Source organism: Palaemon carinicauda, chromosome 17 (assembly GCF_036898095.1).
Source record: "Palaemon carinicauda isolate YSFRI2023 chromosome 17, ASM3689809v2, whole genome shotgun sequence".
NCBI lineage: Eukaryota > Metazoa > Arthropoda > Malacostraca > Decapoda > Palaemonidae > Palaemon > Palaemon carinicauda.
The window spans coordinates 62,942,343-62,955,782 of NC_090741.1; the positions used below are offsets into that span (position 1 = coordinate 62,942,343).

The following is a 13,440-nucleotide window of genomic DNA, read 5'->3' on the forward strand; positions in this document are numbered from 1 at the left end:
TTCAGTCAGGAGTTGGAACAGTCTCGTAGGGACTCTCTCATTCCTGGAGCAGTTTGTCTCACTAGGGAGACTACACCTTCTGCCTCTCCGGTTCCATCTAGCCTCTCACTGGAACTAGGACAAGACATTAGAGACGGTATCATTCCCAGTCTCCGAACCAGTAAAGGCATGCCTGAAATGGTGGGACAGCAATATCAGTCTGAGAGAGGGACTATCCCTAGCAGTCAAGAACCCAAACCACGTGTTGTCCTCAGACGCGTCGGATTTGGATTGGGGTGCGACCCTGGACGGTCGGGAATGCTCGGGTCTCTGGACCTCAAGTCAGAAGAGCATGCACATCAACGGCAAGGAGCTATTAGCAGTCCACTTGGCCTTGATGATATTAGAAAGCTTCTTCGAAACTTAGTGGTAGAGGCAACTCAGACAACACCACAACTTGTGCGTACATCTCCAAGCAAGGAGGCACACACTCCTTCACGCTGCTCGAGATCGCAAGGGACCTTCTCTTATGGTCAAGAATTCGAGGCATCTCCCTGTTGACGAGATTCATCCAGGGGGACTTGAACGTCTTGGCAGACTGTCTCAGTCGGAGGGGTCAGGTGATACCCACGGAATGGACCCTCCACAAGGACGTGGGCAAGAGTCTTTGGGCTACTTGGGGTCAACCCACCATAGACCTCTTTGCCTCCTCGTTGACCAAAAGGTTACCAATCTATTGCTCTCCAGTCCTAGATACAGAAGCAATCTACTTAGACGCGTTTCTACTGGATTGGTCTTTTCTGGACTTATATGCATTCCCACCATTCAAGATAGTCAACAAGGTACTGCAGAAATTCGCCTCTCACGAAGGGACAAGGTTGACGTTGGTTGCTACCCTCTGGCCCGCGAGAGAGTGGTGCACCGAGGTACTTCAATGGCTGGTAGACTTTCCAAGAAGTCTTCCTCTAACGGTAGATCTGTTACGTCAGCCCCATGTAAAGAATGTCCATCAAGCCTCCCCGCTCTTTGTCTGACTTCCTTCAGACTATCGAAAGACTCTCAAGAGCTAGAGGCTTTTCGAAGGAGGCAGCCAGTGCGATTGCAAGAGCTAGGAGAGCTTCTACCATTAGAGTATACCAGTCGAAGTGGGAAGTCTTTCGAGACTGGTGCAAGTCAGCATCTGTGTCCTCGTCCAGTACCTCTGTAGCCCAAATCGCAGATTTTCTTTTACATCTGAGAAAGGTTCACTCCCTTTCAGCTCCCACGATTAAGGGCTACAGGAGCATGTTGGCTTCGGTCTTTCGACATAGAGGCTTAGATCTTTCCAACAATAAAGATCTCCAAGATCTCCTTAAGTCTTTCGAGACCTCTAAGGAACGTCGTTTGGCAACTCCTGGATGGAACTTAGACGTGGTCCTAAGGTTCCTCATGTCAGACAGGTTTGAGCCATTACATTCAGCCTCCCTGAAGGATCTCACCCTCAAGACACTTTTCCTAGTGTGCTTGGCTTCGGCTAAAAGGGTCAGTGAACTTCATGCCTTCAGTAAGAACATCGGCTTTTCTACAGAAAAAAGCCACTTGTTCACTTCAACTTGGTTTCCTGGCCAAAAATGAACTGCCTTCTCGTCCTTGGCCTAAATCTTTTGATATTCCTTGCTTATCAGAGATCGTAGGCAAAGAACTGGAAAGAGTATTATGTCCTGTTAGAGCTCTTAAGTTCGATTTAGCTCGTACTAAGTCATTACGAGGGAAATCTGAGGCATTATGGTGCTCAGTTAAGAAACCTTCATTGCCTATGTCAAAGAATGCTTTGTCATATTTTATCAGATTTTTTTAATACGAGAAGCTCATTCTCACTTGAATGAGAAAGACCGATGTTTGCTTAAGGTTAAGACGCACGAAGTTAGAGATATAGCAACCTCCGTGGCCTTCAAGCAAAATAAATCTCTGCAAAGTATTATGGACGCGACTTTTTGGAGAAGCAAGTCAGTGTTCGCGTCATTTTACTTAAAAGGTGTCCAGACTCTTTACGAGGACTGCTACACACTGGGTCCATTCGTTGCAGCGAGTGCAGTAGTGGGTGAGGGTTCTACCACTACACTTCCCTAATGCCAATATCCTTTTAATCTGTCTCTTGAAATGTTTTTAATATTGTTTTATGGGTTGTTCGGAAGGCTAAGAAGCCTTTCGCATCCTGGTTGATTTGGCGGGTGGTCAAAGTCATTTCTTGAGAGCGCCCAGATTAGGGGTTTGATGAGGTCCTGTTGTATGGGTTGCAACCCTTGATACTTCAGCTCCTGGGAGTCTTTCAGCATCCTAAGAGGATCGCTGGGCTCCGTGAGGAAGACAGACTTACAAGGCAGAGTAATCGTCTAAGTCAACTTCCTTACCAGGTACCTATATATTTTGGTTTTGTTATATTGATAACTGTCAAAATGAAAAAACTCTTAGCTTATACGCTGTAAACTTAATTAACTCTGGTCTCTACTCACCGCCTTGGGTGTGAATCAGCTATTATATATTCACCGGCTAAGTTAAATATTTAAAAATGATATTTTAATTATAAAATAAATTTTTAAATATTTAACTTAGCCGGTGAATATATAATTGCTGCAACTCTGTTGCTCGACAGACAAAAAACAGTAAAAACTCGCCAGCGATCGCTATACAGGTTGCGGGTGTGCCCACCAGCGCCAACTGTCGGCCAGATACCATACTCGATGTAAACAAAGACTCAATTTCTTCTCTGTCGACAAGACGTACTTTACTCGCTGTTGAAACCTGGAGTTTTTCCCATCATATTTGGTGAAGTACTTTATTTTGGTTTGAGCTTTCGCAGTACAGGTGTTTTTTCTTCAAATAAATCCTTGAACTCTTTTTTTGTATCGGATTAATTGTTGATGACTTAGATCGTTTTTTGGAATTTTCCCTTGACCAATTCAAAATGGCTGACCTTTCACAAGTTCCCAAGTTCAGAAAATGCAATGCTAGGGACTGTCATAGGCATCTTCCAAAGGCTTCTCTCGACCCTCACACTGTTTGTTCCAATTGTCGGGGTAAAACCTGTCAATTGGAAGATCGGTGTGAGGAATGCGTGGGCCTTTCGGAATTCGATTTTATCGAATTTGAGAAGTATACACGCAGACTAGAGAGAGATAGGGTAAGGAGAAGTTCTTCTAGGTCGGTAGATTTTTCCTCTCCTCATGTCCCTCAACCTAATCCTTCCCCTGTAGTGGTTGTTCCTAACCCCCCTCCTAGCACTCAGGAACCATCGATGGCTGACATGATGCGTGCTATCCATGCCTTGGGGGAGAGAGTTGAGTCCCTTGCAAGTGACCGCAATCAACTCATGGCGGACGTCAAGGAACTAAAGTGCCAAAGTGCTGCGGGAAGTGATAAAGTGCCTAGTGTTTCTCAAAGTGTTGTGAACAGTGTTGCGCTTGAGGGTTCGTCTGTTCGTGCCTGTCGTCCTCCTAGTCCGGGACCTCTTGCAAGCTCCCAAGCACAGGGGAGAAGCAATGTCGTACGACTCATGGGTTCGAGAGGCCTTGATCAGCGAACAGACGTTCCCTCTATGGTATCAGGCGTATCTCCCCAAGATCGCCCCTACCAACGTAAGACGAGAGAGCCCGTTTTTACCTCGTCGTCCGAAGGTGTGTCTCGTAAGAAACCTTGGACCAAGGTCTCACGACCTTTGAAGCGTAAGTCGGTCCCTTCAGGACAAGTCCAACGTCCCGGTTGTAGCCACTGGGTCAGTTCGGACTCGTTGCCGTCATCTGATGACTGCTCGCCGCCTAAGAGAGGCAAAGCGGTGCCGCCTCAGTCGCTCACCCCGTCTGTTGCCGCACCTGCTGCCGCAGACCCTAAATGGGTGTTGCTGCAGGACATGCAGTCCAAGCTTGCGTCCTTGATGGAGGACTTCAATGCGGAGAAGGTTGCTGCTGAACCTTCTGGCCAACAACCATCCAAGCGGTCTGTTGTGCGTCCTGTTGACGCTGAGGTAACTTTCTCGCGTCTACCTGTTGGGGTTGTACCTCCACCGATGCGACCCAGTGTGGGTTGCCAGCCGCACGTTGACGTTAGGCGACGCACGGAGGTGGTTGTTGACGTTCAGGACGTTCAGCAACCATCAGAGGTGACTTGTTTTGACGCGGTGCGTCAACCTCCGCAACCCGGTATGGTGTTGACTGCACAACCCAGACGGTCTAAACAGTCTCGGGTGGACGCTGTGCGTCCTCGCGCACCCATGGTTGTTGACAGTTCACAGACTGTGCAGCAGTTCCATGACGCTGCGTCCGGCTCCGTCACGCATGCACCAGTGCGACCGGACTCAGCGAGCCAAACGTTGCCCACTCCTTTGCCGTTTCCTCATCAGTTTTCGGATGAGGAACTATCAGATGAGGACGTTGCTGAACCACAAGAGGATCAACCTTCAGAACTTGACGAGCCTAAGGCAACTCATCCATCATTGGACTTTAGAAAAGTCATGGCTGTATTTAAGGAGTTGTTCCTTGACCACTTTGTTTCTGTGGCTCCTCGTTCGCCGCCGTCAGAGTTTGTATTAGGCGTGCCTGCTACCGCACCTGCCTTTACTAGACTCGTTCTCTCTCGCTCTTCCAAGAGAGCTTTGCGGCTGTTGGGAGATTGGTTAGAGACTAAGAAGAGTTTAGGAAAGACAGCATTTGCCTTTCCCCCATCTAAACTCTCGTCTAGATCGAGCGTCTGGTATGCCACGGGAGAAGTTCTCGGCTTGGGAGTTCCTGACTCTGCCCAGGGCGACTTCTCAAGTCTTGTAGACTCTCCCCGCCGCCTTGCCATGAGACGCTCGAAAATTTGTTGGTCACCATCGGACCTGGACCACCTTCTTAAAGGGATCTTTAGGGCTTTCGAAGTCTTTAACTTCCTAGACTGGTGCTTAGGAGCCCTGAGCAGGAAAATCTCTTCTGCAGATAAGGATGTTTCCTTGCTCATTATGTCCTGCATGGACAAGGCCGTCCGTGATGGGTCCAACGAGCTAGCCGCCTCATTCACGTCCGGAGTCCTGAAGAAGCGAGAGTCTCTCTGTTCTTTCCTGTCTGCTGGAGTGACGCCATGCCAAAGATCTGAGCTACTCTTTGCTCCCCTTTCCAAGTGCCTGTTCCCGGAAGTCTTGGTAAAGGAAATTGCCTTATCTTTAGTTCAGAAGGACACCCACGATCTAGTTGCGTCCTCGGCTCGCAAAGCTCCCCCTTTGCCTACATTGTCTGCTAGACCGAGGTTAGACACTCCAGCGTCTCGCTTTATTCCGCCCTTTCGTGGCAGAGCCTCCAGCAGAGGAGGCGCTCGTGCCGAAGGGAAGCGAGGGAAGAGGAAAGGATCCAAGTCCTCTAAGGGCAGAGTCTGACTGCCCGCAACTTCAGACAGCAGTAGGAGCCAGACTCAAGAACTTCTGGCAAGCCTGGGAGAGGAGAGGCGCAGATCAACAATCTGTGAAGTTACTCAGAGAGGGGTACAAAATCCCTTTTGTACGCAAACCCCCTCTAGCGACGTCCCCCATCGATCTCTCTCCCAGGTACAGAGAGGAAGAAAAGAGACAAGCCCTGAAACTGGAAGTGTCTCTTTTGCTAGAGAAGGGAGCGGTGGTCAAAGTCTCGGACCTTCAATCACCGGGGTTTTACAACCGTCTCTTCCTAGTATCAAAGAAGACAGGAGGTTGGAGACCGGTGCTAGACGTCAGTGCTCTGAATGTCTTTGTCACAAAGACGAAGTTTTCCATGGAGACCACAAAGTCAGTCTTAGCAGCGGTCAGAAAGGAAGACTGGATGGTCTCTCTAGACCTAAGGGACGCCTACTTCCACATCCCCATTCACTCAGACTCCCAACCTTTTCTGAGATTCGTCTTCGAAGATGTGGTTTACCAGTTTCGGGCCCTGTGCTTTGGCCTAAGCACAGCTCCTCTCGTATTTACGAGGCTGATGAGGAATGTGGCCAAATTCCTCCACTTATCGGACATCCGAGCCTCCCTGTATTTGGACGACTGGCTTCTCAGAGCCTCTTCCAGTCGTCGCTGTCTGAAGGATCTCAAGTGGACTCTAGATCTGACCAAGGAATTGGGACTCCTAGTCAATTTGGAAAAGTCGCAGCTGGTCCCATCCCAAACTATTCTGTATTTAGGGATGGAGATTCACAGTCAAGCTTTTCGGGCTTTTCCGTCGGCCCCCAGAATAGATCAAGCCCTGCTATCCATCCAGAAGATGCTGAAGAAAGAACGCTGCTCAGTCAGGCTGTGGATGAGTCTGGTAGGGACGCTGTCATCCCTGGAGCAATTTGTATCACTAGGAAGACTACACCTCCGTCCTCTTCAATTCCATCTGGCTTTTCACTGGAAAAAGGACAAGACGCTAGAGGCGGTCTCGATCCCGATTTCCGGAAAGATAAAGTCTTGTCTGACTTGGTGGAAGGACAATATCAACCTAAGAGAGGGTCTTCCCCTGGCTGTTCAGATACCCAACCACGTTCTCTTCTCGGACGCATCGGACTTGGGCTGGGGCGCGACGCTGGACGGTCGGGAATGCTCAGGTCTGTGGAACTCGAGCCAGAGGAGTATGCATATCAACTGCAAGGAGCTGTTGGCAGTTCATCTGGCCTTGAAAAGCTTCGAGTATCTCCTTCGAGGCAAAGTGGTGGAAGTAAACTCGGACAACACCACGGCCTTGGCGTACATCTCCAAACAAGGAGGTACCCACTCACTGACGTTGTACGAGATCGCAAGGGACCTGCTCATCTGGTCAAAAGGTCGAGACATCTCCCTAGTGACGAGGTTCATCCAGGGCGACTTGAACGTCATAGCAGATTGTCTCAGTCGGAAAGGGCAAGTAATTCCAACCGAATGGACCCTCCACAAGGATGTGTGCAAGAGACTTTGGGCCACTTGGGGTCAACCAACCATAGATCTCTTTGCAACCTCGCTGACCAAGAGGCTTCCAATCTATTGCTCTCCAGTCCCGGACCCAGCAGCAATACATATAGATGCCTTTCTCCTAGATTGGTCACATCTAGATCTCTACGCATTCCCACCGTTCAAGATTGTCAACAAGGTACTGCAGAAGTTCGCCTCTCACGAAGGGACAAGGTTGACGTTAGTTGCTCCCCTCTGGCCCGCGAGAGAATGGTTCACTGAGGTACTTCGATGGTTAGTAGACGTTCCCAGAAGTCTTCCTCTAAGAGTAGACCTTCTACGTCAGCCACACGTAAAGAAGGTACACCAAAGCCTCCACGCTCTTCGTCTGACTGCCTTCAGACTATCGAAAGACTCTCGAGAGCTAGAGGCTTTTCGAAGGAGGCAGCCAGTGCGATTGCTAGAGCAAGGAGAGCGTATACCATTAGAGTCTACCAATCGAAGTGGGAAGTCTTCCGAGACTGGTGCAAGTCAGTTTCTGTATCCTCGACCAGTACCTCTGTAGCCCAAATAGCTGATTTTCTCTTATACCTGAGAAAAGGACGATCCCTTTCAGCTCCCACTATCAAAGGCTACAGAAGCATGTTGGCATCGGTCTTCCGGCATAGAGGCTTAGATCTTTCCAACAATAAAGATCTGCAAGACCTCCTTAAGTCTTTTGAGACCACTAAGGAGCGTCGTTTGGCTACTCCTGGGTGGAATTTAGACGTGGTACTAAGATTCCTCATGTCAGACAGGTTTGAGCCTTTACAGTCAGCCTCCCTGAAAGATCTCACTCTTAAGACTCTTTTCCTGGTATGCTTAGCCTCGGCTAAAAGAGTCAGTGAGATTCATGCCTTCAGCAAGAACATCGGATTTTCGTCGGAAAAAGCTACTTGTTCGCTGCAACTTGGTTTTCTAGCCAAAAATGAACTACCTTCTCGGCCTTGGCCTAAATCTTTCGATATTCCCAGCTTATCGGAGATCGTAGGCAATGAACTAGAAAGAGTCTTATGCCCTGTTAGAGCTCTTAAGTTCTATTTAGATCGTACTAAGTCATTACGAGGCCAATCTGAAGCTTTATGGTGTTCAGTTAAGAAACCATCCTTGCCTATGTCAAAGAATGCTTTGTCGTACTTTATCAGATTGTTAATACGAGAAGCTCATTCACATCTGAGTGAGGAAGACCGATCTTTGCTTAAGGTTAAGACGCACGAAGTTAGAGCTGTAGCAACTTCCGTGGCCTTTGAGCAAAATAGATCTCTGCAAAGTATAATGGACGCAACCTATTGGAGAAGCAAGTCAGTGTTCGCGTCTTTTTACTTGAAAGATGTCCAGTCTCTTTACGAGAACTGCTACACACTGGGACCATTCGTAGCAGCGAGTGCAGTAGTGGGTGAGGGCTCAACCACTACAATTCCCTAATTCCATATCCATTTAATCTGTCTCTTGAAATGTTTTTTAATGTTGTTTTTTATGGGTTGTCCGGAAGGCTAAGAAGCCTTTCGCATCCTGGTTGATTTGGCGGGTGGTCAAAGTCATTTCTTGAGAGCGCCCAGATTAGGGGTTTGATGAGGTCCTGTTGTATGGGTTGCAGCCCTTGATACTTCAGCTCCTAGGGGTCTGTCAGCATCCTAAGAGGATCGCGAGGCTCCGTAAGGAAGACGTACTTACAAGGCAGAGTAATCGTCTAAGTCGACTTCCTTACCAGGTACCTATTTATTTTGTTTTTGTTATATTGATAACTTCCAAAATGAAATAAAAACTCTTAGCTTGTACGATGTAAACATATTTAACTGGTCTCTACCCACCTCCCTGGGTGTGAATCAGCTATTATATATTCACCGGCTAAGTTAAATATTTAAAAATGATATTTTAATTATAAAATAAATTTTTGAATATACTTACCCGGTGAATATATAAATTAAACGACCCTCCCTTCCTCCCCAATAGAGACGCAGTGGGATGAGAAGAAATTAAGTCTTTGTTTACATCGAGTATGGTATCTGGCCGACAGTTGGCGCTGGTGGGCACACCCGCAACCTGTATAGCGATCGCTGGCGAGTTTTTACTGTTTTTTGTCTGTCGAGCAACAGAGTTGCAGCAATTATATATTCACCGGGTAAGTATATTCAAAAAATTATTTTATAATTAAAATATCATTTTTGAATATACTTACCCGGTGAATATATAAATTAAATAACCCTCCCTTCCTCCCCAATAGAGACGCAGCGGGACGAGAAGAATTGAAGGGTTTGTTTACATGCAACAGTGGTATCTGGCCGACAGTTGGCGCTGGTGGGCACACCCGCAACCTTCATAGCGATCGCTCGCGAGTTTTTTGAGTGTGTTTTCTGTCGAGCCGCAGAGTTGCAGCTATTATATATTCACCGGGTAAGTATATTCAAAAATTTATTTTATAATTAAAATATCATGTTATTCAAATAACATAATTGCAACTTTGTGGTGAATTCTCAATGTTACAGTGTTTGCCCATTTTCCAACATGCTTCATCCCCGTATAGTAATTTTCTTTTTCTTATGCAAATACAGTAGGTTGGTTTCCTTTTGAACAGTAGTATTCTAGGTAGATTTTAAAACTATATTTTGAAAGATTAGGAGAAAAAATTTACATGGTCTTGAAAAAAGTATTGTATTAATTAAGAGCAAGTCTTATTGCTTTTGAAAAAATAATTTTATTGTCTTTTATCTTTTTTATTGCAGCTGTACATTTTAGACCCCGAAGCTCAAACTCTCTTGTTGACGGCTTCTTATCTCATCAAAGCTGTAACGAATGTCTTGCCCCTCACTAAAACTCTAGATGCATTTGATGTTGAAGAACAGCCCCCTGATGAGTTAGTCAGTCGGTGTCCGTCGGTCACGGTCAAACGTGATGCAGTCCTTCAACTTGATGCCAAAAATAAGGTAGATAATATACTATGTAGTAATTTACTTAAATAGATACATAATAAAAACTTTCAGGTGCTTTGAATACAGAAGTTGGGTATTAGATAGTCTGTTTTTCTTAAAGAGGTAGTCGTAGTTTTTCTGGAAGAAGAACGCTTCAATATCTATGGGAACCTTGAGGAGGAGAGAGAGGAGACGTCCGCTCTCTACAAGCCAAAAAGAAAAAGTGAATAGTTCATCACTCCGTAAGTTATATACAGGTGGCTGGTACCACTAGCCACCCCCTACCCAAGTTATGGGTAGGGTTGCCACCTCGCATCAAAAGTCTAATTGGCTACCTTCCAGCTTTTTCCAAAAGATATATCCATGTATAAATAACTACAGGTTTGTATTAGGGAAAAATACAAATTATCTATGAATTTGTCATTTTTCTTAAAAAGGTACAGTAATACTTAGACTATAATACTGACGTTTGATGTGTAGTGCAGTACTTTAATAAGTGTTACCTATTTTTCTCTAGGTAATCCATACAACCAGTGGCAAAAAATTCAAGTATGAGAAGTTATGCATATGTTCAGGGGCACACCCAAAGGTCATACCAGTAGCAGGAAGCAGCCCGTATGTGCTGTGGATTCGTGATACAGAATCTGTCGGCCAATTTCAGGCAAGAATGGCTGATGCAAAACGTATCGTTATTGTTGGAAATGGAGGAATTGCTACAGAAATGGTCTATGAGGTAACAGGTTAGTGAACTGTATAAGAAATTTATGTAGGGAAAAAAATGCTGACTATAGGAAATTGTATTAAAAGAATAACTAAGCATTTATTGGTTTAAAAAGTGTAAAACTTTTAAATAATTTTGTAAAAGAGAAGAAAGGTTGACAGAGTGGCAGAATTGGGAAAATGAAAAGACTTTAATTTCCATTTGGTAACTTTACTGTATGTGTTTATGCTTGGTAGAAGGGAATAAGTAAGTCGGGTGGATTTGGCTACTTTATAGACCTATAAAAGGCACCCAATTAACTATGGATTCAGTGACTGATACATTATTTTTCTCAAAAGTGTGCATTTTTTTTAGAAACTGATTATGAAATTGCTATTATTAAGAGGTTATTTCTCATTAGGGAAAAGATGAGGTACCTCGTGTTACAGTTATGCTTTTACTCAAAAATACATTATGATGGGATAGTAACTGAAAATATCCTTGTTGTATGGTAGGATAATTACTGAAAATATCCTTTTGTTATGCCTATATATGCTCATATGTAGTGCAACCCTTGAATTTTTTTTTTCTCAAATAGATGATTTCTTCATATATTCAGCACGTTGTGCAAATATATAATGTACATAGTACAGTATCTTAAGATAAACAACTAGCTAAGGTTCTGAATCACTTAATAGAGATACAATATAGCTAAAATTAGTGCATGTCGGCAAATTTTGGGGAATGAAGTTGAACCCTAACAAAACTCAAGGTGTGATTGTAAGTTGGTCAAAGACAGTGGCTCCACAACATCCAGATCTTTGCATTGGCAATGTCTCTTTAACTATATAAAACTCATTTTAAATTCTAGATGTGTTTCTTGATTGCAAATTTACTTTTTAGAAATGTATCCAGTGTTTTTTCAATTGCAAAAATATGGCATATTTGACAGTTTAAGATTTCAAGTGATAATTTCCTGATTAAATTTTTTAATTCTTTCATTCTACCATGTTTCGAGTATAGTGCAGTATTGTTTATCTATCTGATCATCAGCTGCTGACAACTTTATATTTGTTGGACAAAAATTTGCGGTCTATTAAATCCATTATCCCTGGTCTGGTTAGTAATCTCAGGCACAGTTATTCAATTAGTTCTTTGCGTAAATTGCTTAAAATATTTCATAATTCTGACCATCCTTAGCCATGAGATTTCCCACACTGAACCATCCTGTACTTAGTACTAGGTATGCAGTTAACTTTATAAGTCTTGCCATAATAAGACTCTATACAGTACTATACGGTATTATAGAAGTTTTATTCCAGCAGTGACCAGATTGGAGAATGATCCTCCCAATGTGGCAGTTAAATCGGTAGAACTCTAAAAGTTCAAAATAGTTACAAATTCCCTTTTTCTTGAACAGGTTGACTTCAGTTTCTTTTGATAGTTTGAGACTAATCAATTTTAACGTTACTGGTACTAGCATATTTCATACATAGGGTTGTAACTTGGCCAGTAATAATAAAGATAGGGAATATTTCTATTTTTTATCCAGTCATTTCATTGTTTATATTTCATCATTTGGCTTGCCCTTTGCCCTAGAACATGCACAGCTATTTAAAAGGTGTTAAGGCCAGTCATGATTGGCAAAGGCAAGGGACAGTGACACTGCCCTATTAAGCAGGACAATGTCCTAAAGACTGACCATATATACATATGATCAGCGCCCAAGCCCCGTCTACACCTAAGCTAGGACCAAGGAGAGCCTGGCAATGGTTGCGGATGACTCGGCAGATAGACCTACAGTGAACCCTCGTTTATCGCGGTAGATAGGTTCCAGTCGCGGCCGCGATAGGTGAAAATCCGCGAAGTAGTGACACCATATTTACCTATTTATTCAACATGTATATTCAGACTTTTAAAACCTTCCCTTGTACGTAGTACTGTTAACAAACTACCCTTTAATGTACAGAACACTTAATGCATGTACTACAGTACCCTAAACTAAAACAGGCACAAATATTAAAGGTGATTTTATATCATGCATTTCCTAAACATGCTAAAAAGCACGATAAAAAATGGCAACCAATGTTTTGTTTACATTTATCTCTGATCATAATGTAGAAACAAACTGGAGGTAGAGCTTTGCTTATTACCCAGACATATTTCCCATACTTTTCCCTTAGAACTACATCACATCTTCCTACTTTAGATATATAGATATATATATATATATATATATATATATATATATATATATATATATATATATATATATGTGTGTGTGTGTGTGTGTGTGTGTGTATATATATATATATATATATATATATATATATATATATATATATATTTATATGTATACACATATACATACCTACATATATACATAAATACATGCATACATATATATATATATATTACTGTATATATATGGGTTATGGAAAAAATCCGCGAAGTGGTGAATCCGCGATGGTCGAACTGCGAAGTAGCGAGGGTTCACTGTATAGGCTCCCTCAAACCCCCATCCTTAGCTCTCAAGGATGGTGAGGTAGCAGCGATAAAGGAACTAACGAGTTTGAGCGGGACTCGAATCCCGGTCTGGCGTCCACCAGTCAGGGACGTTACCGCATAGGCCACCACAACCACATAGAAAAAAATGAAAATGGCCTTGCCAAAAGAATTAAGTTTTTCTATTTAATACAGATGAAAAGCATTATGAATAGACATACAGTATATCGTAAAATAAATGTACTTTTATGTATTCACTACTAATCATTGTTTGATAGTGTTAGCAAGTAACTATTTCAGGAATTAAGTTTTTAGGTTTTCATAGTGAATTATTCATCATTATTTTTTTATATATTAACAACCCCCGCATAATTTCATCCAACTATCCCTACCCTGATAATCATGTTGGAAATATGACCCCTTCTCTCTAA

General features: G+C 43.6%; 1 protein-coding gene across 1 annotated transcript in view; it reads left to right on the plus strand.

Annotated features, from left to right (window-relative positions):
- Pyroxd1 (pyridine nucleotide-disulfide oxidoreductase domain 1) overlaps nucleotides 1-13,440 on the plus strand; it is a 34,856-nt gene that overhangs the window by 8,241 nt on the left and 13,175 nt on the right. Inside the window, exons 2-3 of the mRNA XM_068391136.1 lie at nucleotides 9,619-9,819; nucleotides 10,322-10,544. Coding sequence (XP_068247237.1) covers nucleotides 9,619-9,819; nucleotides 10,322-10,544 — 424 coding nt within the window. The remainder of the gene's footprint in view (nucleotides 1-9,618; nucleotides 9,820-10,321; nucleotides 10,545-13,440) is intronic.